General features: G+C 39.0%; 1 protein-coding gene across 1 annotated transcript in view; it reads left to right on the plus strand.

The window, feature by feature from the left end:
* The window catches only part of Stk26 (serine/threonine kinase 26), a 67,340-nt gene that overhangs the window by 11,300 nt on the left and 33,112 nt on the right, over window positions 1-22,928 (plus strand). The window contains exons 3-4 of the mRNA XM_021152903.2: window positions 4,289-4,660; window positions 4,793-4,955. Of these exons, the coding sequence (XP_021008562.1) occupies window positions 4,289-4,660; window positions 4,793-4,955 (535 nt within the window). The remainder of the gene's footprint in view (window positions 1-4,288; window positions 4,661-4,792; window positions 4,956-22,928) is intronic.

Genomic DNA, 22,928 nt, shown 5'->3' on the forward strand with positions numbered 1-22,928 from the left:
GGAGAGTCTTCCATACTTGGTTTCTATTACAAATGATACTGTGGTAGACTGTTGTGTAATCCCCAAAAGGTACAAGATCATTCTGGAGAAATCAGAAATTACATAGGTTTAACCTTCTCTGACTAAGATTTTTTTTTTTTTTTTTTGGTGGAGGATATTGGTTGGTACAAAGGTTAGAGCTATTGTAGCATGCATTTCCAATATGATAGCCATAGAAAGCAAAGAGACAGTTGGAGATATCAAACATTCTTTTACTAAATAAGAAACAAACAAACAAAGAACAATAAGAACAAGAAAATGAAAAGATCCTTGAATGTTTTACTTCCAAGTATCGTTTCAGTTCCTTATAGCATGAATCCAAATATTCCTCACCGGATGGCAAGCTTCAAACATAACCCAGATTATGCTTGGGTTTCATATATTCCACTAATTGAATAAGATCCTCAGAAGTGCACTACTTTACCATTAAACTTTACACATGATATATATTTCAACAGAGACATTAGGCTTAAAATGTGAAAATTTATAACACAAACCCCTTTCTTTAAATTTTGGGGACTAAAGGCTCCCATTTGCCTTGATAAATTATTATATTTGAAAGCTCTTAGGTTATGCCCTGGCACATTAGAACACACTTAGTGTCTATGTCTTAAGCAAACCAATATTGTTCATAAATATTTCTGTTTGATATCACATTGAACTAAAATACACAAGTCTTGTGTGTGGGGAGTGGGGTCTGTAACAGTTGTTTTCCTTGCCATTACATCCACTCTTTGGGAAATGGTGGTTTATGGTACCATTGTACATAATAATAATATTGTAAATAACATAATAATATTGATTTGTTTATAGGACCAACTGGACATGACCTCATATTTTTATTAAAGGCAACACATTGAACTAAATATACCAAAAGAACCCTGATTCCCAAGCATGTTATTTCATTAGTAGCGCCTCTATCATAGATCATTTCTCAAACTTTGGCACCACTGAGATTTGGAATTAGATAATTCTTTGTTGTGGGAATTGTTGTGGGTATCCCTCATCTCTACCAACTACAGAGCAGTAGCAATTCCCTCACTATTTTTTTTACACCCAAATATGGTCTATTGGAGGTACAAAATGCTCCTAGGTGAAGAGCTACATATTTGCTTTAATTAGTGACCTCACTAAATACTTTAAATGTGGATAAAGTTCAATATTTAATATTGAAGGTAGTATAAATATCGGGAAATCCAATCCATAAATGTTTTATCTATCTATCTATCTATCTATCTATCTATCTATCTATCTATCTATCCATCTATCTACACATCTCTGTGTGTATGCATATTGTGAGTCTGCACATGCCATACCATGCATATGGAGACAGTTCATTTTCTCCTTTCACCACATAGGTGCTAGGGATTGAACTGAGGCTTGTTGGCAAGCCATTTTACTCATTGAGCCATCTTACTGGTGCGTATAGATGTTCAATTTAATTTATTTTTAATCTGGAGGGTTCCTGGATACTAACATTGAATTCATTTGCTTCACTAACTTCATTTAGTCTTCATTTATCTAGTTGCTAAACATTCATAATTACCTGTAGTAATATATTGTACTATACAGGCTGAGTTTCCCTAATCTGAAATCCAAAATGCTCTGAAGTCTGAAAGTTTTTGAATATCAACCTGATGCTCAAAAGTTTTAGATTTACATGTTCAGGGTATCAACTGTTAGAGTTTGTATCAATGGCTCCATATTTGAAAAAACTCTGAAATCTGAAACATTCAGATATGAGACACTCAACCTGTATTATTAGACTCTGGAAAGATACCTTGAAGTAAAACAGTCACTCATTGTGTGTGTGTGTATGTGTGTGTGCACACACACACACGTGCACATGTGCATGCATGTAGATGTTTGATATCAAAAGCATACTATATAGTTCTTTAATTTGCCATTTTACTTTAATTAAAACCATAAGAAGTAGTGCAATAGTGCTGTGTGTACGTGTGGGTGGGTGGGTGGGGGTCCTGTTACTCACTCATGGTTTTTGGATTGTTTTCAAACATGTACACTTTCACAAAGTTTTTATGCACATGTCCACATATAGCACATGTGTAGTCTCAAAAAGCATAGGCAGAAACTTAAGGAATCCCAAGGAAATCCCCAAATGTTTTTTATTGATAATAGCAAAAGACAACAAAGGACTTAGACAAGATCAGCATTCCTAAAATAAAAGACTCCTCAGTGTCCTTCAGAAACTGTCTCAGTAGTGTCGCTCTCAACTACTACATCATTCTAGTCCAGCCTGAAGTCAGGAAAATCATTTCTTCACTATGTTTAGAGTTCATTTGTTTACTAAAATCACAGAGCATTCTCTTAGGTGGTTATGAAAATAAAACTGGGAAGAACCCAGCAGGCCAAAAATGAATTGGGGGCCATGGTGAAGGTTAACCAAAAGCAGTGCCTTTGAGTCTAGCCTGACAACAATACAATAAAATGTAATATCCCCAACATATACCTAATATCAACTACTCTGTGCCACAGAACATTCTAGGCTCTCAAAAAGATATCGTTCTTCCTGAATAATTCTCCTAGAAGAGATACTGGATCTCTGACTTTAAGCACCTAGTAAGGTTAGTGGGCAAATCAATGGCATACAAAGACCCAAATACAGACAGAGTGACCTGTAAGTATTTCCACATACACACAGTCCAATTTTGAAACTGAGCACAGGGCAGCTATGTACATTGGATGGTAGGTCTGAGAATGTTCAATGGCCCTACTTGAGGTGGGTCTTTAATGATGGAGCTTAATTCACATCTTACTAACTCAAAAAAAAAAAGAATCTTAGAATCACTATCTGCCTCACCTTAGATTTGCAGGTTCAAAATCTTCAGTTCCAAAATAATAATCCTTTGAGTCCAACATGATGATGGCACATGCCTTCAATCCCAATGCCCAGAAGGCAAAGGCAGGCAGATCTCTGTGAGTTTGAGGTCATCCTTTTCTACATAATAAGTTCCAGTCTAGGCAAGGCTACATAGCAAGACCATGTCTCATACAAACAAACAAAGTAAGTAAACAAACAAGCAAACTTTTTTTTTTGAGGTCTCTGTAGACATTACAGTTAGGTGGCACTGAACGTTTCTGGGTAGGCTAGTGTAGCTGGTGAGAAATAGACATTAGATCAGGGCCTACCATTGGGTAGAATAGAGAGAACGCCAAGGCTTGGAGCACTAGGAGTAAGGTAAAATCAATACCATATTTAATATCTTTCTACCATATAATAGAATGTAGTATGTGGCAGGGGGGGCCCAGATTGGACTTCTCAGATGTATTGCTTTTTAATTGCAATATTTGAGTCAAATATTTACTTGGCTGAGCCTTTTGATCTATTTGCTCAGTGGGGAGAAGGCAGTGTGACTCAAGTGAGCGCTTGTCACAATAACTCATTACAAAATATAGTGGGTAAATTTTGGGGTCTCTGGGGCAATGAAAACGAAATCTACTACTACTACTAATGTTGGTAATAACCAGATACTATTCTTGGAGAAAAAAATATTTAAAAAAGAATAGCATTTGTTGAGTGTGCATTGGTTGCACGGGCGTCTAACAAACTTCAAGGTGAGTTCTCATTTTACACATTCCCTTGGATCTTATTTTGTCCTGTAACCTTTAGTAGCCCGTGCGTTCACATAGGTGCTTCCCTGAGATTCCTGTGACTGCTATTATTAGCACGGTCATTGTTGTGTTATTGGGTCCTCCAGAAACGGTCCGCCTCACTCCTGGAGTTGAACTTAAATTAGAAGAAGGCAGAGAGTTGCAGAAGTCACTGTGCTGCATGCTAAATTCAAATATCTATACTCCGAAAGATGTAATCTCATGCCCCTTGCCTCTGTTATCGTTGTTAAGTTTTCTGCCAATACATGATCCGTTTTCCAATTTGCCTCTCCTTTACACGCGCAGAAATTGTGAGCAATTTCAGCCAGGCTATTCCTCAACTGATAGCCTAAGGTAAGGACAGACTCAGGTTAAAGTGACTTGAGGCATATCTAAGGGCAAGGAAGCTGAAAATTGCAAGAGGGAAGGGAACTTAGGCGTGAAGGAGCAGGTGTCTGGCTCGGCGGCCCCACCCTCGGCCAGGTGGGGGAGCCAAGCAAAACTTTCGCAACTCCAGACCTCTGGGAGGCTACAAGCACCCCAGCCTCGCAAGCCTGTCTGCAACGTGGCCGCATTCATCCGGGTTGCCCTCATCTCCCCTACCCCACTCCCGCAAACTCTTCTGTTCTTTCTCTAGGCCCGGTTATGTTTCAAGTTTTTCGATCCCGCCCTTCTGCTGCTCTCCGCAACCCCTGAGAGCCCCGAGCGTCTCCAACTCTGGCTATGTTAGCCAACCCCCTTTGCAGCCTGAAGCCTCAGCTCCCCTGACACCGCCCGGCAGCGGGGTGGAGGCAGGGCCAACCGGGGAACCGCCCCCAGCCGCCTCCCAGCCTAAGCGTTCGGGCGGGTTGCTGGGGTGCCTCCACCTCCTCTTCCTAAAGCGGCGAGGCGCAGCAGAGCGGCATCACTGGAGCCCAGGTCCCAGGCACCGCCACAGGTCAAGCCCTGCATTCAGGAAGGAGAGCAACACTGCTGTTAGCCAAAAGCCAGGCGGGCCAGCGGCAGAGGGGTAGGTAAACTGAGTCCGGGAGAGCAGCGCCGCGAACCGCTCACCTCCCCGCAAGGGGAGGGGGGGCGGAATGGGGAGAGTGGAGGCTGCAAGCCACCAGCCCACTAACTCCACTTCTCTGCGTCCTTCCAGGCCTCGATCGAGAAGCCTGGTAGAGCTGCAGAGATACCTCCGTAGGAGGAGCCAGTCTCTGCCCGAGGCGCCACCGCCACCGCCACCACCGCAGAAGCAGCGCGAAGTAGCAGTCGCCACCATGGCCCACTCACCGGTGGCTGTTCAAGTGCCTGGGATGCAGGTGAGGAAGCCCAGGCCTCCCGTGCCGCCCACGTGACTGCTCCGAAGCCCCGCTTTGGGCACCAGGCACCAGGGACCAGGGGCAGCCACCGGGCAAACCTGAAGCCAGGGCCGGATCTCTCACCAGGTGACCCCGAAGTAAAGCTCGAGGTGTTTCCTGGCGTCCGGGTTAGAAGGTGTTTTGCACTGGAGAGACTAAGGCGACTGGGGAGAGACTCGGGTTGGTGTTGGCGTGCGGAGGGGGGTGCGGGGGGTACACGTATAAAAATAGGCCAGAACCTTAGGCACCTGTACTTGTTGGCTTGTTAATCGAGGCACAGTTGAGGATTCAGCGTGGGGGAGTCCCAGAACTTAACCTAGATGAGATGGAGACATCCTGGAATGTGTGGGCTAAAACACCCAAGAGGTGCCCCCACACGGTACACACACAGAGGTTGGGGCGGAGCGAGACCAGGAGTGGTGGTGGCATTGAATTTGGTTCTTCCTGTGTGCAAAGACAGAAGAGCAAGATGACTTCTTTCCCCCTTTGGTGCCACTTAGAAGCAAACTTCTATCTCGCTCCCCTACCTAGCTCAGTGGGTAGTGTTCCAAGGAATGCAGGATCCTGTTCTGAGGGCCTAGGTGATGACTCCACATACCTTTCTCCTTGTCTGTCTGCTAAGGTGATTGGTACACGTACTTAAGCTTTTGTCCAGTGCAAAGGGAATAAAAAGTGTGGGACCCAACGTTTTACTCAAAATCCATACCGTTCTCCTCCCCGTATACTATCGTTTCGTTAAAGAAAATTATGTCAACAAATGTTTTACACAACTTTTTTTTTTTAACCACTCTTAACTTTTTAAAGCATTTACATTTGGGGTATCCCCCATGGTAACCTAAATAACCCTTTATGAGTTATAAGTCAGAGGCTAAAAACACTGAAACTGGGTTCCTTATGATCTTCTAACTATGCTAAATCAAACAAACAAATTATTTCAAGTTCTGAAATGTGGAGAACACTGCATAGCTTACGCTTCTATTAGGAGTCCAAACTTTGTGAATTGGAGTCTCTGTCTACTGCCGCATGCGCTGACTGGTCTCATTTTATTTATGATAAAAATAAAAAGGTGCCTTTAAAAATATCCTTTCTCCTCAAAGGGGTCATTTGTACAGGACATACATGTCTCCTGCATTTAAGGGCAGGTCTGGGTTGAGACTCAGGAAGGGGAGGGAAAGAAATGTAAAATAGAAAAAGTGGGTCTTTTTGTGGTATTAATCCATTTCAGTTTTTCCCAGTGCCCCAAACTTTTTTTTCCTCATGCATTCTCCTCCTCTGGCTCTCTTTTCCCTAACTGCTCTGCCCCACACACCGTTCATTGAGGTCTAGCTTTGCTTGTATCTGGACAACTAGTAGTTTGCAATAGGAACTGGTTTTGTTCTGCCTGGTTTGGAACGACGTGTGAACTTTTCCCTTCGTGCACAGCTTTCTGTTATGTTGAGACATAGAACTTTACATATGGCTGCTGCTCAGAGGCTCCATGCTTCTCTCTCCATTGTGAGCAGGCGCCTGCCTGCATGCGGCCACACTGGTGCCTCCCCTTCATCAACTTTGGGTGATTCTGGGCTACTCAGTGTGCTCACCAGAAAAAGGTTCCTGGTCTTTATTTCATTTGGCTTGACTTTATTTGATTTATGTGGTTTCTGGTCTTTATTTAATTTGTTCTGACTTTATTGGATTGAGATGGTTTGCTAACTGCTCGCTGTTGAGCATTGTCACATTGCTCCTTGTTTTGTTTAATTATGGGAGCTGGCTATCTCTTGGATTTTTAGATCTTAATTAAGGTGGGTTGAAATGGGAATCACATATTTGAAATGATCAACTTTGCCTTGCGTGGTGTGCCTTCCCCACGTTGTTAATTTGTCAGTCAATAGCTGTACAGGATAGTCATCTCACATTCAGCAAGCAAAGATTATTGATTATTGCTCCGCCACTTCCCATCTAAGTGAAGTAGCACGTTATCCAATTATTTTCATTTTTATTTCTAGATGTAGTTCTTAAGCACTTGCTGCAACATTTAAAGAAGACAGCTTTTCCATCTTTGAAATTATACAGGGACCTAAAACACATTCACAGCATGCAGCATGACCCTTTAGCCTAGAATAGTTTTGTTGTATTTCCCAAAAACTATAATGTAGAAATATATTCTGGGATCATAATAGTCTCCTAGAGTTTTGTTAGAGTTAGAAGCAAGCAACTTTTAGGTTGTTTAAGTAGCAAGAAATCTTGAATTTGCCATGTGTTCTTTAAATTAATGTGTAATATTTCCCCAAATCAGGGTGGAGTGATTGACTGGCCCATACCTTCTTAACTGTTTATGTTGGAGAGTTATGAAGATTGATGGGAAAAATGAGTTTTCCAGAAATTAAAAAGCAAAATTACTTTCTCCACAATGTTTTTTCTCCCTCTGAGCAGAGATGTGGAGCAAAGGCCTAGCTACCTGCTCTGTCACTTAAGTCTTCAGCATTGCTAACTTTCAAACAAAGAAATTTTTGTTGCCACTAGTTTAAAATGTAAAAGAAAGTTGGAGGGAAGGAAGAAACCTCAGGATTTGGTCCAATTCAAACTCATTCTTGTGAAATTAGTTCCTCAAAATTTATATTGTTGCTATTTCTCAATGCCGTAGTACTGGACATTTTTGTCCTACTACACCCAATGTCGAGGACACGATTTTTCCGTATTTAATTTGTGCACATTTTATGTTTATAACTAAAGGAATTTTCCACCCCAGAAGCTTTACTCTTGAACAACATTTAAAGTACAACCTTAAAAAAGGTAATAAACCAATAAGCCTGTTTCTTTCTACCCAAATAATTATTTTTTAGTGGTTTAAAATCTGTTTTTGACTTTGAAGTTGTCAGTTAAAAATTATATTTCAAAGTTTAAGATATTTTCCTTAAAGCTTATGTCAGTGTTTCTAAACAAATATGTAAAAGACATTTTCAGTCTTTCAGCACCTTTAGGTAAGAGAATACATTTTATGTTTGTTATACTTTATACTGTGTCTCATAGTAAAGAAACATTCCTTACTTAAAAAATTCTAAAATTAGCTCTTACATACCTGTGAAAAGGGTGGTACAGCTTAGCAGTGGTTGTTTTGAGATCTCAGTGGAAGTGGAGTTTTAGTATTAATAAACACTTTATTGAAGACTTTTTGGCTAAAGAGTAAAAACATTACCTGACATTGGTGAACTTAGTAGCTGCTTCCAAGAAGGACCAATATAGAAATCTATGATCTGTGCTTAAACAACTATCAAGTCTGTTTGATACTTACCTATGTAAGTATCAAAAGAGTTTCTGAGAGTTTCTGACTAGAAGGCTTCAAGAAGGTCATCCAAAAGTATTGTTAGGATTTGGGGTAGGCATTTCCAAGTAAAGAAACTCCCTTAGCTAAGGTATACCTTACATATGCAGACAAGGGCCTGTCTGTTTGTTTAAGCACACATACACATGCATGCACATGTCTTTGAAAACAGAATAAAATCATTTGAGAGATTATGAAGTATCCCATGAGAAAATGATAAGTTAATAACTTTGGAAAACTAGAGTGGGCCAGATGCTAGTGGTGGTATTTGAATGCTAGGGAAAGATTTTAGCCTTTGAAATAGCCATTGAACCTTTCTGTATAATGGTGTGAAATAAATAAAGTCTTGTATAGGAAGAGAAAAGTCCATATTGGATGAATGAAGGTACTGGAGAGGTATAATATTTAAGACAGTCTCACCTACAGAGGCTACTTCAGTAGGACAGTCATAGCTATGCAGTGGATCTGAGATTAACAAGCTGCCTTCCATATCCCTAGGTGCTGTAAAGAAAAAAGGTACCACTTGCTTTAATAATTTGCTAGTCACATAAGGGCAAGTGAAAACCACAGTACAACTGAAGGAAGTAAGAATGTAAGTTTTTCAAGCCAGACCCGACAAGAAGCAAATGACTTCTGCTTCCCACTTGTGGATTTTCAGGTAGCAATCGGATGACACCATAAGAATGCCCAACATGAGTTCCAGAACAGCCAGGGCTACACAGAGAAACCCTGTCTTGAAAAACAAAACAACAAGAAGAAAAACAACAAAAAAAGAATGTCCAACATAGTTTGGAGATGTAAAATTGGAGCTTTAGCCACTTGTGTGTTGTTTACCAAGTGACTAGTGTATAACCCAGCACTTTAAGAGAAAAGATGGAGAACCATCAAGATGGGAAAGGTTCATAACATCAATGAGAATATGCAGAAGCAAAGGGGTAGGAAACATGGCTTGTAAGTTAAGATGCATGAGAAGATGAGAAAATATGCTAAGCTAAAGAGGGAGTTATTATCTGGAACAAATTTTTTATTAACTGTCACCAGGAAACCTGAAGTGAAGGGATTACTTGTGGCACCAGATTTTAGTATGTAGAGTGACTGTCTCCTCCTTTCTTTCTCAATGGTCATTCAGATTTGCTGTGTGAGGTAGCAAGAGATTGGAAGCATTGGTCCTTAACATCTGTGTTAAGTGGTTGAAGCTGAATCATTAAATATGATAGTGATCATAGCTGGGACCAAATAGCCCAAGCCAACTGGTATACTGAAGAAAGAGGTGTAGTTGTTGTAGTTTGGAGGCTTAAATGTAGGGCCCACAGGCTGGGGTCTCCTGAGGAAAGTAAATAGGAACTGGACAGAATATGGCATGTGAATCGAATGGTAAGTAGGGCTAGATAGAGATGGTGCTTGAATACAAAAGGCTCCTCATGTCCCTCCACTTCTTGAGCCGGAGAAAATGAGAGCTTATAATTTGCCTGGTATTTGGGAGCCAGTGAGCATTGCACTGCTGTGTTGTTTTGATGTTGCCTTTCCTTTATTCAGTGACCGTGTACAAATTGTCTACAAAATTGGGAATAGTAAAAGCTGCATTTCCTTTGCCTCAACGAGAGGTTATTATGATGAATTAACTCTCCTCTATGGAGTAGATTTGGAACTCCTGTGGGCAGTTCATACTGCAAACACCACATCATCTTATCTCTCTTCTGTTTAATAACCCACACCCTGACTACCCCACTGCCCCAATCAGATCCAAAGCCCTACGCTCAGTTTCTTTATAAATGTCTTAGTTTAACTACTTCTGATCAAGAAATCCTGTTTGATCTACTGTGTCAGCTCCAGATCAGCAATCACCACGTGGCCAAATCTTACCTGATGTTTCAGGTCACATTTTACTTTCTTCAAGGACTTCCTGAGAATGTGCCAGGCTCTCGGACCTTCCATTTCTACATAATTTGTGCCTGCTGTTAGTAGCCCACACAGTGCTCGCTTTGTCTCCTGCCTTCAATTTTCTTTAAATATGTTTGTTCAGGCTGGAGAGATGACTTAGTGGGTAAAGTCTTTGTCACCGGAGGACTTGAGTTCATATGCTAGCACCATGTAAATAGCTAGTGTGTGTGATGATCTGTCTGTAATGTGATTAGTGTTCAGCATGCACATATATATAAAACTGAAGAAACAACTAAGCCATGAATGTCTCCAAAACTAGACGGTAACTTTCTGAAGGTCTGAACAAGCATGCATTTTAATTTTCATGCCATTATCTATGAGCTTTTACATAGATAAATAATAAATATAAATAATAGATATTAAAATACATCTATGAATCTTTTACACAGGTTTGGTTAATGAATATAGTATAGACATTACCCGCCTTTTAATGTTTGACTGTTTCTTTAAGTATGTTATGGAATGCTTATGTTGTGTAGACTGTAAAGATTAATTGCAATGTGTACAATAGAGACTTTCTACTCTTTCAAATTATTTTAATGCATAATATTTTGTCAGGCATGATATACTTCAGAACTAGTCAGTCGTCCCATCTCTGACATTCTCACCCACTTGCCTTCCCAGATATTTGAGATGAAAGGAAGTCTCATGGCTTTCCTTCTGAGTAGAAGTGATTTCGGGCAAACATTTGTCCTTGGGGAAAATGGCTTCCTCTGTCCTCTTCTTTTCCACTTTGACTTTTCATTTGCATTGCGGTTTCCATTGCTCCTTTTAGATTGTTTGCCTGGTGATTGGGACCTACCAGTTGGTTTTGTGTCTCTGTTCTGCTCTCTATTTACTAGGTTTTTTTTTTTTTGTTTTTTTTTTTTGAGGTTCCTTTATTTTCTTATCCCAGCTATCTCATTGGAATCTGATCATTTCATTCATATCAATGTATTTTTAGAACATGTCTATTTTACGTGTATGAGTGTTTGCCTGTGTGTATGCATGGGCACAACATGTGTTCCTGGTGCCCCTAGAGATGGCAGATACCCTGGAGTTAAAGCTGGTGGTAAAGCTTCCATACGGGTATTGGAAATGAAACCTGGGTCCTCTGAAAGAGTAGCAAGTGAGCATTTCTTCCAACTGTAATATGGTATTTTTGGCTGACAGTTCAATGTGTAGACACTCTTCTTTTTTTTAAACAATTTTTATTAGATATTTTCTTCATTTACATTTCAAATGCTATCCTGAAAGTCCCCTATAACCTCCCCCCTCCCTGCTCCCCAACCCACCCATGGTCATATTTTATAGGAACTTGTTTGTGTCTTGGATAAATGGAAATATAGTAGAATTTCAGACATCTTGATATTATTTTTAGATTGAGTTGTATCTTCAGAAAGAGTGGTGATATTAGCGAGTCTATCTGGTGCTAGAAAATGGAATTAGGAAAATGAAAACTAACATCATTAGGTGTGAGACAGCAAACTCCATTTCATGTCTCATTATGAAGACTCAAAAGATGTCCCACCATGTGTACATATAAAACAGAATCTTTGGAGCAATGCCATAAAGTAAGTAATTTTACTATTTATTTACTTATTTATTTAATTTCTGCAGTGCCAGTGCTAGACCCTATGGGCTTTCCTAAGCTAAGCAAGTACCCTAGCATTAGGCCACATTGTCATCTCTTCCTTAAAAAAAAAAAAACAAAAAAACAAAAAAACAAACAAAAAAAACCCCCGATAACCAATAAAATACTCACCACTAAAATTTTAAGCCCATGTTAGATATATTTCTCACTTGGTCATCTGCCACTTTACATAGGATGTTGTGTGGTAGAGGTTACATATCTGAATTAATGCTTATAGACATCAGATATTTCTTTAAGATGATACCTAACTGCCTTCAGCATGATCAGAAAATAAGAAGAGTAATTGTCTGAAAAAAAAAAAGTGCCTTCAAAATGAAATTTAAAAATAAGAAGGCTGTCATAACCCTGGCTACCTTTACTCATGATCCTTCTTATTGGCCTCCACCTAAACTTCATTACAACAGGCAAATCACCTAACTCAAATGTTCAAATAATGGGGAGGCTTATTTTCCACAGCAAATCCTGTCTTCTATTCCTGCCTGCCTCTTCCTAACACCTCACCAACACATCTCTACTGGGGATAGAGAGTGCTGCAGGGCGCTGCCAAGAACTCTCCTTAGCCTGGTTTGGACTTATTCCAGCGGTCCCCTGACAGAAGCTGACTGGCTTTTCTTCTTCTTCATTTATCATAAGATCATGGATTTAAATGATTCATATCCCCAAACATCAGATTAGCCATTAGAATGGCAGACTTTTGGAAACTCAGGCAAAATTAGAACACAATTGTGGTTCATATTTCCCGAACCTTAGATGGGGAAAAAACAAAACAAAACAAAACAAAACACCAAACAAACAGAACTGTAGACAGCTTAGATGAAAGAGATGAGAGATTTGAAAATATTCTTTCTTGCTCGCTCTTCCTCCTCCTGTCCTCCTCCCCAACCCCAGCCATCATCAGTGAGAGTGTCCAATACATGCAACGTAAGGGTTTTCCCATGAAGCTGCCTTCCCAGCCTCTGATTTTAAGTGCTGAATATCCATTACTTTCCTAATGTGTTGCTGAGAAACCAAGGCACCGTGTCTTTGTGCTTTCGTCATAGACAATGCTTACAGAAACAAAACAAAACTGCTCTTCAAACCTTCCTCTGTGGTGTTTGTACCAGGTATTGTGTGTGGGTGGTATTCTCTCTCTCCACTCTTAACCTGTTGAGGTGAAAGTTGGAGGAAATCTGTAAGACCTTCCTGACATAAAATTCAAAACATTGAAGCAAGGGAGGTTGAAATCAACCATGATGACTTAAAATTGTTGTTTATTAAAGAACAGTAGGGTGTCTAGCCAAATAATAACAGTTGCTGTGGATTATCTGATCAGCTTCCTAGTATCAACTTAATGACATTTCAGGGGATTTGAAATGTATACCGCACTAGATGGGTTCAGACATTTCTAAGCTGGTGAATTTCTCTACCAGATTTCAATAGTGCCTGGTAACATAATCCCACGAGTGAAATTTTGGCAGGTGGAGGAAATGCTTCAAGGACATCTAGAAGCATCCAGAGTTTTCTTTGAAAATGCATTTTTGAGCCGCTCTGTTTCAGCAATTTTTGCTTTTTTTAAAAAAATCCCCTCCCCCAGATTTCCATTAAACAGATGGATTTGGGGCATATCACTTTACAGCATGTATATTAAGCTAGGCTTAGCTGTTTGCTGGAGTAGAGTTTGAATAACAGAGCAACAGGTGATGGGGGAAGGGTGAGCAACATGGATAATCAGGTCGGGAGTAGGTTGTTATTAATGCAAGGATACTGGGAAAAGCTGAGCCAATAGAAACCATAAAACCAGCATTTCTTCCCAAACTTTATATCTACCAGAGCTGGGAAAGTTTTTAGATTTCTCTGTCTCAATTTCCTGCTGCCTGCCTTAACTTTAAGCAGAAGCTCGTGCGAGCACACACACACACACACACACACACACACACACACACACACACACAGCCAAGCAGGAAAGCATACACACATGCTACTAAGTATGGAGACAGAAAATAGAACTTTGACCTCTTGTGGTTAAAGAGACTATAGTCAGAGTGTCTAGCCACCCTGGGGAAAGAAACATTTTTTTTCAAATGTATGCTTTTAAATGCCACTGACCCCATGGGAAACCAGGTTAGCAAACTCATTAACTCAGTCCTATTTCCTTCTCCAGTTTACATCCAGACTGTTTGTTTGAAATAGCCCAGAGCCTTTCTGTGTGCCATCCAAATAAATGGAAATATATCAGACTTCCCATGCTGGGCTGAGCTGCCTTTGGTTTAATGTTTTTATGTTCTCACTCTTCAAGAAATAACTGGTTCTGACTTCAGGTAGTAAGAAGTCATCAACTCTTTCAAAGCATATTTTGGGGGGACGGGGGGTGGGGCCAGATAGGACTGTGTGCTTATCTTTCGAGACAGCAAACGTAAGAGATTCTCTGACTCCAAGAAGTTTATAGACTAGAATCACTGGCCATCTACATGTTGAAATTGAAACCAATGAATCCTAAATGAGATAGAATCTGGTACAAAAGCATTCCATAGGAGAGAGATTAAGGTAGAATACTGTCATTTATAAAAAGAAGTTCATGAGAGAAGAAATGCATATACCAGAGGTTTGAGGCAGGTACCAATTAGAATGAACTGTTTGCACACATAGTACAAGGCCTTGAATGTCAATTGAAGACCTTTATTTACTTGGTTTATCTGTAGTCTGTTATCAGAAGTTATTTAGCAAGATGAGTGTGTCTTTGGACTCGCTTAAAACTTCAAAACCCCAACAGGTTGGATGAAACTAGGAAGTGTATACATGTTTGATCGAGAACAGGACTCAACTCTCCTAATGCTGCCACCCTTTAATACAGATCCTCGTGCTGTGGTGACCCCCAACCTTAAAATTATTTTAGTTGCTACTTCATAACTGTAATTTTCTACTATTACAAATCGTAATGTAAATATCTGTGTCTTAGGTGACCCTCCTATGGGTCGTGGCCCAAAGGTTGAGAATCAATGATCTAGGGCAATAAAGGTGAAACTCTAGCCTTCTAAGAAACCACCTGGAGTGGGGTTTAAAAAGGGTTTTAAAACACCCAAGGCTGGTTCCAACCATTCTGTTTCTGATTCTTGGGGTCTGAGGTGGAGTCTGGGAATTTGCATTCTAATAAGTTCACAGCTGCTCTGTTGGTTTGGGGACTCCTCTGAGCACCACTCAAGGTATTTACAGACCTTGGTGACTAATTGAATGTGGGAATTGGAGAACCATGATGAGAGGGTCAAGAATGAGAGATACAGCTGAGTCTTGAAGAGACTCAGCACAAGGCCAAATCTGAAGTGCTGGCTCACACACAGCCAAGCAGAAGCAATTAGTAGCAGGTTCAGGAGAGAAAATGGAAACCGGGAGGGAACTGATAGAAGGTGTGAGAAATGAAAATAGCAAGATTTCCAGTTATCCCTCCAAGGATGGGAACACTGTGTCCGAATTCTACAGCTTAAACAACAACAACACCTCTCTTCCTCTCCCATGATTTGTTTCCTTCATCGCGGTATGTTTGCATCTTAGAACATGCCCGCTGTCGCTTTTATTCACCATTGACTCATGTGTACTGTAAGTAAAGAACTTGTTTATTTATCAAATTATAACTTAAATTTTGTTATATATGTACTTAAATTCTATCTGGGAAAAATTTCACTGAGTGGCATTTTCATTTAGCCTGGTATCAACCTAATTGGCTTCAATGGTGCCATGCTACAAAGCTTTCTCACCCTGGGTTAGATCTCTTAGGTGAGAAATCCTTGCAAATAGATGCTTTCTGTGGAATTCTGACACTGTGCCCAGCTTGGTTCTGTGTTTTCTGCAGTTAACAGCTCAGCAAATTCTCTTACTTGGGATGCAGGCACATATTAAGCACATAAAATCTGGTTAAAATGGGGTAGAATGTCATTATTATAAATGCCAGAAAATGACAACTTTTCCCTAAATTGGAGATTTTTAAGTCCCTTTGCAATTTTTATAGATAGCATCAACTTTCATTATTCAGAGTTCTCCTCTGGCTTGTCGTTGTGCCCCATTCTACCCACACGGAGCCCCTCAATCAAACAAACTGAATCTAATAGATAGAGACTGCTATTAGAAAAACTGTTTTTTCATAATCATGCCATTCTGAAGCCAACTCATGATTAATATGTAAATTTCTGGAAGGGAGAGGAAGTCCATTCTGAATCATTAAGGAAACATCAAACCACTGCCAAAATGGCCTGTCTGCTCTGTAGCACTTTCCCTATACCTGTCAGGTTAGGGTGTCACTTACCAACAGGTACCATGTAGGAAAACCTAGAGTCAAGTTCAAACAAAGGATTAGAACTGAAAAGCAAAAGAAGCAAATATTTAATGAGTTTGCCAACTCCAAACAATGTGAACAAACTTGATGACCCACTTAGGTACCAGTCTTATGTTAGATCATTTTTCAATTCCTAAATGAACACAAGGTAGCAACAACAACAAAAAGAGTCCATGGTTCAGAAATAAAAATTGATAACTGATAATGATATCTCTTTCCCCCCAAAAAAGCACATACAGGAATTTCTCTTAAAATGTTTAATCTGTGTTTATTCATCGTTAGAATAAACCCACAAAATCACCAGATGACCTGTTTTCCCTTTAGAGAATATAGTTCGTTAAGGTATAAAAAATCTATTTGTACCCTAAGCCCCATGCTTTAGTGAACATCCATTAACTAGAGTAAAGATTGTTCAGTTACATTTGTATTGGTGAATCGATTCACCAATGATTGATGAATGGGTGAACGTATACTTTTATGTATATTTGTACATACAAGGGAAATGTACATACACAGGAAATGTATTTTGAAAACACTTTATTTGAAAATAAGACTCATTATTTGCATATCAAGATGTTGCTAGTTTTAAAACACAAGACTAATGAGTCCTCAGAGTAAAGTGGACAAAAGGTGACATGTTCAAGAAACAGGTATGACCTGACAATGACATTTAAGAAGCTCTGCACATAATGGAAGTGAGTAAAGTTTATCGAAAGATTATGGCACCCCAGAGCATGTAGACTGTCAGTTAGAATGTTCACTGTAAGGGAAATGTGTATACATACCTGTGTTGAAATTCTAGGTATTTTATTGCGAAACATTTTAGTTACACTTTGATCGAGGCTGGGTCTTTCTGGTTTTGCTTTCTTGTTACTTAAACCCCTGTGATTCTTAAAGACATTGAGCTCACAGCAGGCTGTTCCATACAGTGTACAGATCATGAGAATTGACTTTTAATGAAATTCGATGCCAGTGTTAAGCAGTTTTAGTGAATTAGAATTGAACATTACGTAGGATTACATTTATCAACATTTCCAATATTCTGGTTAATTTCTTCCATAGAACAGTCTTACACGGAATCATTGCATGAAAGGAGCTGCCTTTGATAAACACAAATCTGTTCAACTGTTAGCAAAATCAGAGATCCTAGCAGTATGCAAATGATTGGTAGTTAACAGAAACTCGTTATCATTGTCCAGGCTAATGCTGAAGCTAAATGTATTGCAGATGCTTCACACTATGGAGTCGCAGGTGATAGGGAATGGAGGGAACCAGATATTGGAGTGTGACTCACTCACAAACAAAATCTTGTACCAGGAAGCTGCTTTTTCTTCTGTTTCTTTCTTTATGAAAAATGGTGACTGTCACTGGAAGATCTTTTTTTACTCTGTCACCAGCTTTCCAAAGGGCACATAAAATGAAAACGTGTGATTCGAGGAGCTAAGAATGACTCAGTTTTGAGACTTTAGCATAGGTGACATGTCCATGGTTGTCTCTTCAGACTGTGATTTCTGGCAATAGCAAGGAGAAAACTATTACCTTTATTGTTGTGGGTTGTCTATCTTCTGAGGCTCAGGCATCGTTTTTGGAAACCCTACTGAGGGCAGGTAGCTCCTCCTAATGCCAAGGGATTACTGCTGCCTCATGAACATCAGAAAATGTAGGTGAAGGAAAACTGTGCTGGACTCAGGAAGCACAGAAAGACAGTATTTCCAAGGAAGGGGAATACTAGTCTTTTGCTTCAAAGATTGGGAATTTTGTCTATCGACTTCTTTTAAGAATGGGAAATTTCCCTACTTTCTGCAGAGTGGAGGAAAAGCTAACAGAAAAGGAGATTGAGGAGGTAACAGTAATTCTTTTTTTCCTTGTTGCTTATGACTTCTGTGATGAAAGTTATATTTGCATAATTGATTTGTGATGTCAAGAAATTGTCTGTAAGAAGGGTTCTGTGTGTGTTTTGGTTTGTTTTGGTTTGGTTTTGCTTGAGAGAAAGCTTGTGAATGACGGGGGGTGGTGGTGGTGGTGAATAAGTAATGGCAACAGTATGAGATGTGCAACTGTGGTTGTACGCATATCGATCTAATTAATTGTTTCTGGACACTTGTGATCATTTTAGGGGGTCTTCTTCCTGTCTGTAGCTAAAGGCATACTTTGTTTTAAGCAAGGAAAAGTGCCAAACGACATGGATTTTATTTGACTCATTTGTACTGCCGTTTTCTAGGGAGGAAGAGCAAAAGGATGATTCTCATTTTCAAATGATTGAACTTAATATAATGGTTACATTTTCAATAGGTCCTGGCATTTAAGGTCTCCCTGGAGGCGGGAGTAGAATAGTTCTCTGGAGTATGTCAAGGCTGAAGAGCATCTCTGATTTACTTTGAAATAAGTTTGCCTAATGCCTATTTGATTTGTGTTTTGGCTGAGAAAAGAGTTCAAACTGTAGTCATCCAGTTTGTTTGTTTGTTTCTTTGTTTTTCTAGGAATGCCTAACAGATAATAAATATCATAAGGTTTCTACTACTGACATTAAGTTTGCAGTAGTTCAAAAGGTATAAATGTCTTTATCTCTTGCAGAAATTAAAAATAAACAAATAAGGAAACAAGACGGAACCCACTTGTTTTTCAAGGGGTTTCAGTTTCTCCTGTTGCTCACCTGCATGCCTGCCTCGCTCCATCTGGATAACAAGAAGCATTTTCATCTGATTGCTCTGGTGCACATTTTTTTTATGACAGTTTGACATCCAATTACGTTGTCACACGAAATTCTGGCTGATAGATAAGACACAGTTTTAGATTTGCTAAAATCCTGTTAGCTGAAGAGATGCATTGATTGTGAAAGAATCTTCTTGAATAATATAACCAAGTATTTCTGAAGCTTGAGGACTGAATTTTTAACCCTAGGAGGGCACTAAATTGTTTCCTCTTAACTGTGAGGATGAAGGATGCAATGCATTCTCTTCGCTGTACTGTAGCATCTTCCCAGCTGTGAAATGAGGAGATTGTGCCAGTAACACTTAAGCTATCGGTTTGGGAGACACTGATTAGGACTCAGAACCTGGGTGCTGTTATTGTTGCTGTTATTGTTATTTGTTGCTGGGTTTTGTTTGCTTTTATTTTGCGTTAGCTAATTTTCTTTTGATACATAATCTTAAAACATAATTTAGGATGACCCAAGATTTATCGCAATTCTCCTGCCTCAACTGGAATTACATGCCTGATGCACCATATCTGGGTTATATACTATTTGTATATCAAGGGCATATGTAAGTATTTATATATTGAAGAGTCTAAAAACCATTCCAAACACACATTGAATGAGATTTGATGTCTTTTCTGTGAAGGCATTAATGTGCCATTAATTTTTGACTGTGAAATCAGTTTTCTTCTGAGAGGTAAGACTAAGACAAAGAAAAGGGGCTTGAAATTTGACGTTTTTTTTTTTTTTTACATTCTCCGTTGGTATTTATGAATGGATGTGTTTTTGCTTGTGTTTTTTGTTTTTGTTTTGGGTTGGTTTTTTTTTTTTTTGTTAGTTTGTTTTGAGGCAAGGCCTAGTACCCTAGCCCACTACCCTCTCATTCCCAATTCCCCTGTCCACTCCTCCGAGTGTCCCACCATGTCCTTGACTTTTTGTATTGTTAAAATATTTATCATTCACCCTACAGTGGAGCTTTTGGAACTTTCTCAAGTAGGACTTTGCTATTTGAACCACGAAACAGAAAAGGTCCCTATTTTTCTTGGAAGGACACATGACTAAGCCTCGTACTATTTGCATTCTAAAGCAGTTATGATTGTGTGTGTGTGAGTGTGTGTGTTTGTGTGCATGCATGCCTATCTGTCTGTCTCTGTTTAACATATGGTGAATTCCTGATGGTAACACTTTGCATACTACAGTCTAGGACCAGATTCTGCCTATAGCCCGCTTACGTGGCTTGCAAGCTACAATAATACTGATACTAGTAACAACAACAACAACAACTGACTCTTATGAGGCTGGGAATGGAACCCAGCATATTTTGGGGAAGTATTTTAACACTGAACTCCATCCCCACTCCCCACTTGAAGGTAGAGAAAGAGGAAAAATGTTAATGTTTTTAGAGAATTGTTTTTAAAAATATGACATTCTGAGACTGCAGACTTCATCTGACTCACAAAGCCCCCTTCCTGAAACTGTTTCCCAATCCAACCTTAGGACTTTGACCCCCATTAAGAACTGCTGGTCTAGAGAAAGAAAGGGTTGTATATTGTTTCCTCTGTGGTTAGGTGTATAGTCTTTGCAAGAAAACTGATTTATATACAGTCCTATTATTAAAATGCTAACCTGAAGAGAAGGCCTCAGCTTATAGTAAATGGAAACATTTTTTTCTTTGCTTCTTAAAGATAAATTTTAATGACTAAACTGTATAAGATGTTGAATTAATAATAATAATGAAAGCTAAGCATTTGTGGTTTTATGGATGCATTTTAATAATTTCCCCAATTTTCACACAGAAAATAAGGGAAAATATTGGGAAGCAGAATAGAGCGAAGTCAGAAGAGAGCACTAATTGCTTTTATTAGTATTATAATTTCAACAGCTATATCTATTTGCGAACACTAGAGAACAGCTAGTGTTAACTGTCAGATATAATCACATTTTGTTTCTTCCTTGTACTGTATAAGTGTCTCCCCCCTACAATTAACATATCAGGTACCTCGTCAGCAGTAAGGAGAATAATACTTAATCAAAAATGCATTAAAATTATTAGATCATAGCATATAAAATAATCAAGCTCTACCAAAAACCACTTAAACACTTGATTTCGTAGGGGAGGTGACATCAGCCATAAAGCATGTATTAGCAAATCACAGAATGATGGAGAGTAGCAGGCATTATGTATAACTCGCTGCAGGTTTCTGTTCTTTCCATGTTTCGTTAATCATGAGCCTCTATCAGCATTTCACCCCCCCCCCTGGAAAGTGTCAGATATCATCCTTGCTTTTTATCATGCCATTCTGGCTTTTGTCAGTAATTCGACTCAAGGCTGTGTGCAGACATGATGGAAATACCTGAAATACAACATTTATTTTATCCCTCATCTGCCGAAAACTGTCAGTGCCTCCCTACCGGCCTGATCAAAAATTCTGAGCAAGAATAAGTTAGGCCAAGCTATAGAAATGATCAGGAAAGATTTTATCGGGTAGCTAAACTGGCATTAATATTAGCTGTGAAGAACCAGGGTGAGAGAATTTACCTAAGGCAAGGAAGAGCAAAGAGACTTCGTCCATTGTGTTTTTGAATGGTTTCTTGTTTTTGTTTCAGTTTTTTTGAGGTGGGCTGTTAGAGTTCCTTAGTGACTTTCTGGCTAAGGCTTTAACTTGAGAGGCTAGAAGTCAGCTCAAATTGGAGATTGCAGGTCTTGGATAAATGCTGCTGAAAGCATCTTAGTGACTTTTAATCCCTCATCAAGATTATGTTGGGAAGAACAATATAAGAACTGATTGAGGGACTTTATCATTTGTGATCAACCTGGAATTGTTTGGTACAGTCCACTCACCATCCTCTCACCTAGAAATCTACTTCCAAGTCAAAAGGGCAAGTGCTCTTTAAGGCTCACCTCTGCTCTAAAATCTTACTATTTTTTCAAAATGTATAAATAGACCATATGACGTTATTTGAAGGAAGATTTTTTTTATTTCTATGTACATAAAGCATTGATATGTGCTATTGTTTATTCTATTTGGAGAATGACAGTTTTGTTGGATTGGGTGTTAAATAGAAAAGGACTCTTAAGTTTCAAAAGAGAAAATGGTTTGCATTTACATTAGTACAGAGGAGTCACATTTATAGAGAAAATGTGGAAGTAGCTCCTTGTTTATAATTTTTGTTAAAAATTTAAAAATTAGCTCATTATTATGTAACTCATTACTCAGTGATATTTTTCCTTTATTTTGATATTTAATCTATCTAATGGTTTAAATTGTGCTTGGTGCCAATTTTGGTAATATCAGTAAGACCATTAGGTATAAACACTGGTAAATCTATACCTGTAGAGCGGAATATCTGATGTCCAAAATGCTCACGACAGTTGGGATAATAGTGGGGTTGTTGAGAGGGATGAAGATAGGTTTGAAATTTTTGGTTCAGAAAATGTTGGCAAACTTCCAAAGGAAATTAATTTAAAAGAAAAGGTATAAGATTTTTCTCAACCCCATTTCTTTGGCTGTCTAGTACCGTTTCTTAATGAATGGCATTCCATGTGCTAAGGAAATGACAATAATAAAGTCATCATTAGGAAGGATGCTGAAATCCAGCCAGCTCTGTCCCTTTTACGGAAGGTACTTATACAAGGTGTATGTCTGACATGCTAGGTACAGAACTAACTGTTTAGTTAAGTTGTAATAGTTCTTAGCCAAGTATTTCAGGCATAGATATTTTAGTTTACTTGTTTTCTGAGTATAGTCCTTTTCAAAAACATTTTTGTTGTTGTTTTTTGGGAATTTCATTCATGAGTACAATGTATCTTCATCATATACATCCTCACTCACTCCAGCTCCTGCATCATCCCCTCACATCCTCCTCAAAGCATGTCCCCTTCCTCTATAATTATAATTATTGTTATTATATTCATATATCTACATACATATATATATATAGTAAAACCTACAAAGTTCAATTTCTATGTGTGTTCTTACTGAAAAATATTTTTTTCTAAATGTTTTTTAAGAGCACAAAATAACAAGAAACATTATTTTAAACACACACAAACACACACA

Source organism: Mus caroli, chromosome X, assembly GCF_900094665.2.
Source record: "Mus caroli chromosome X, CAROLI_EIJ_v1.1, whole genome shotgun sequence".
Lineage (NCBI taxonomy): Eukaryota > Metazoa > Chordata > Mammalia > Rodentia > Muridae > Mus > Mus caroli.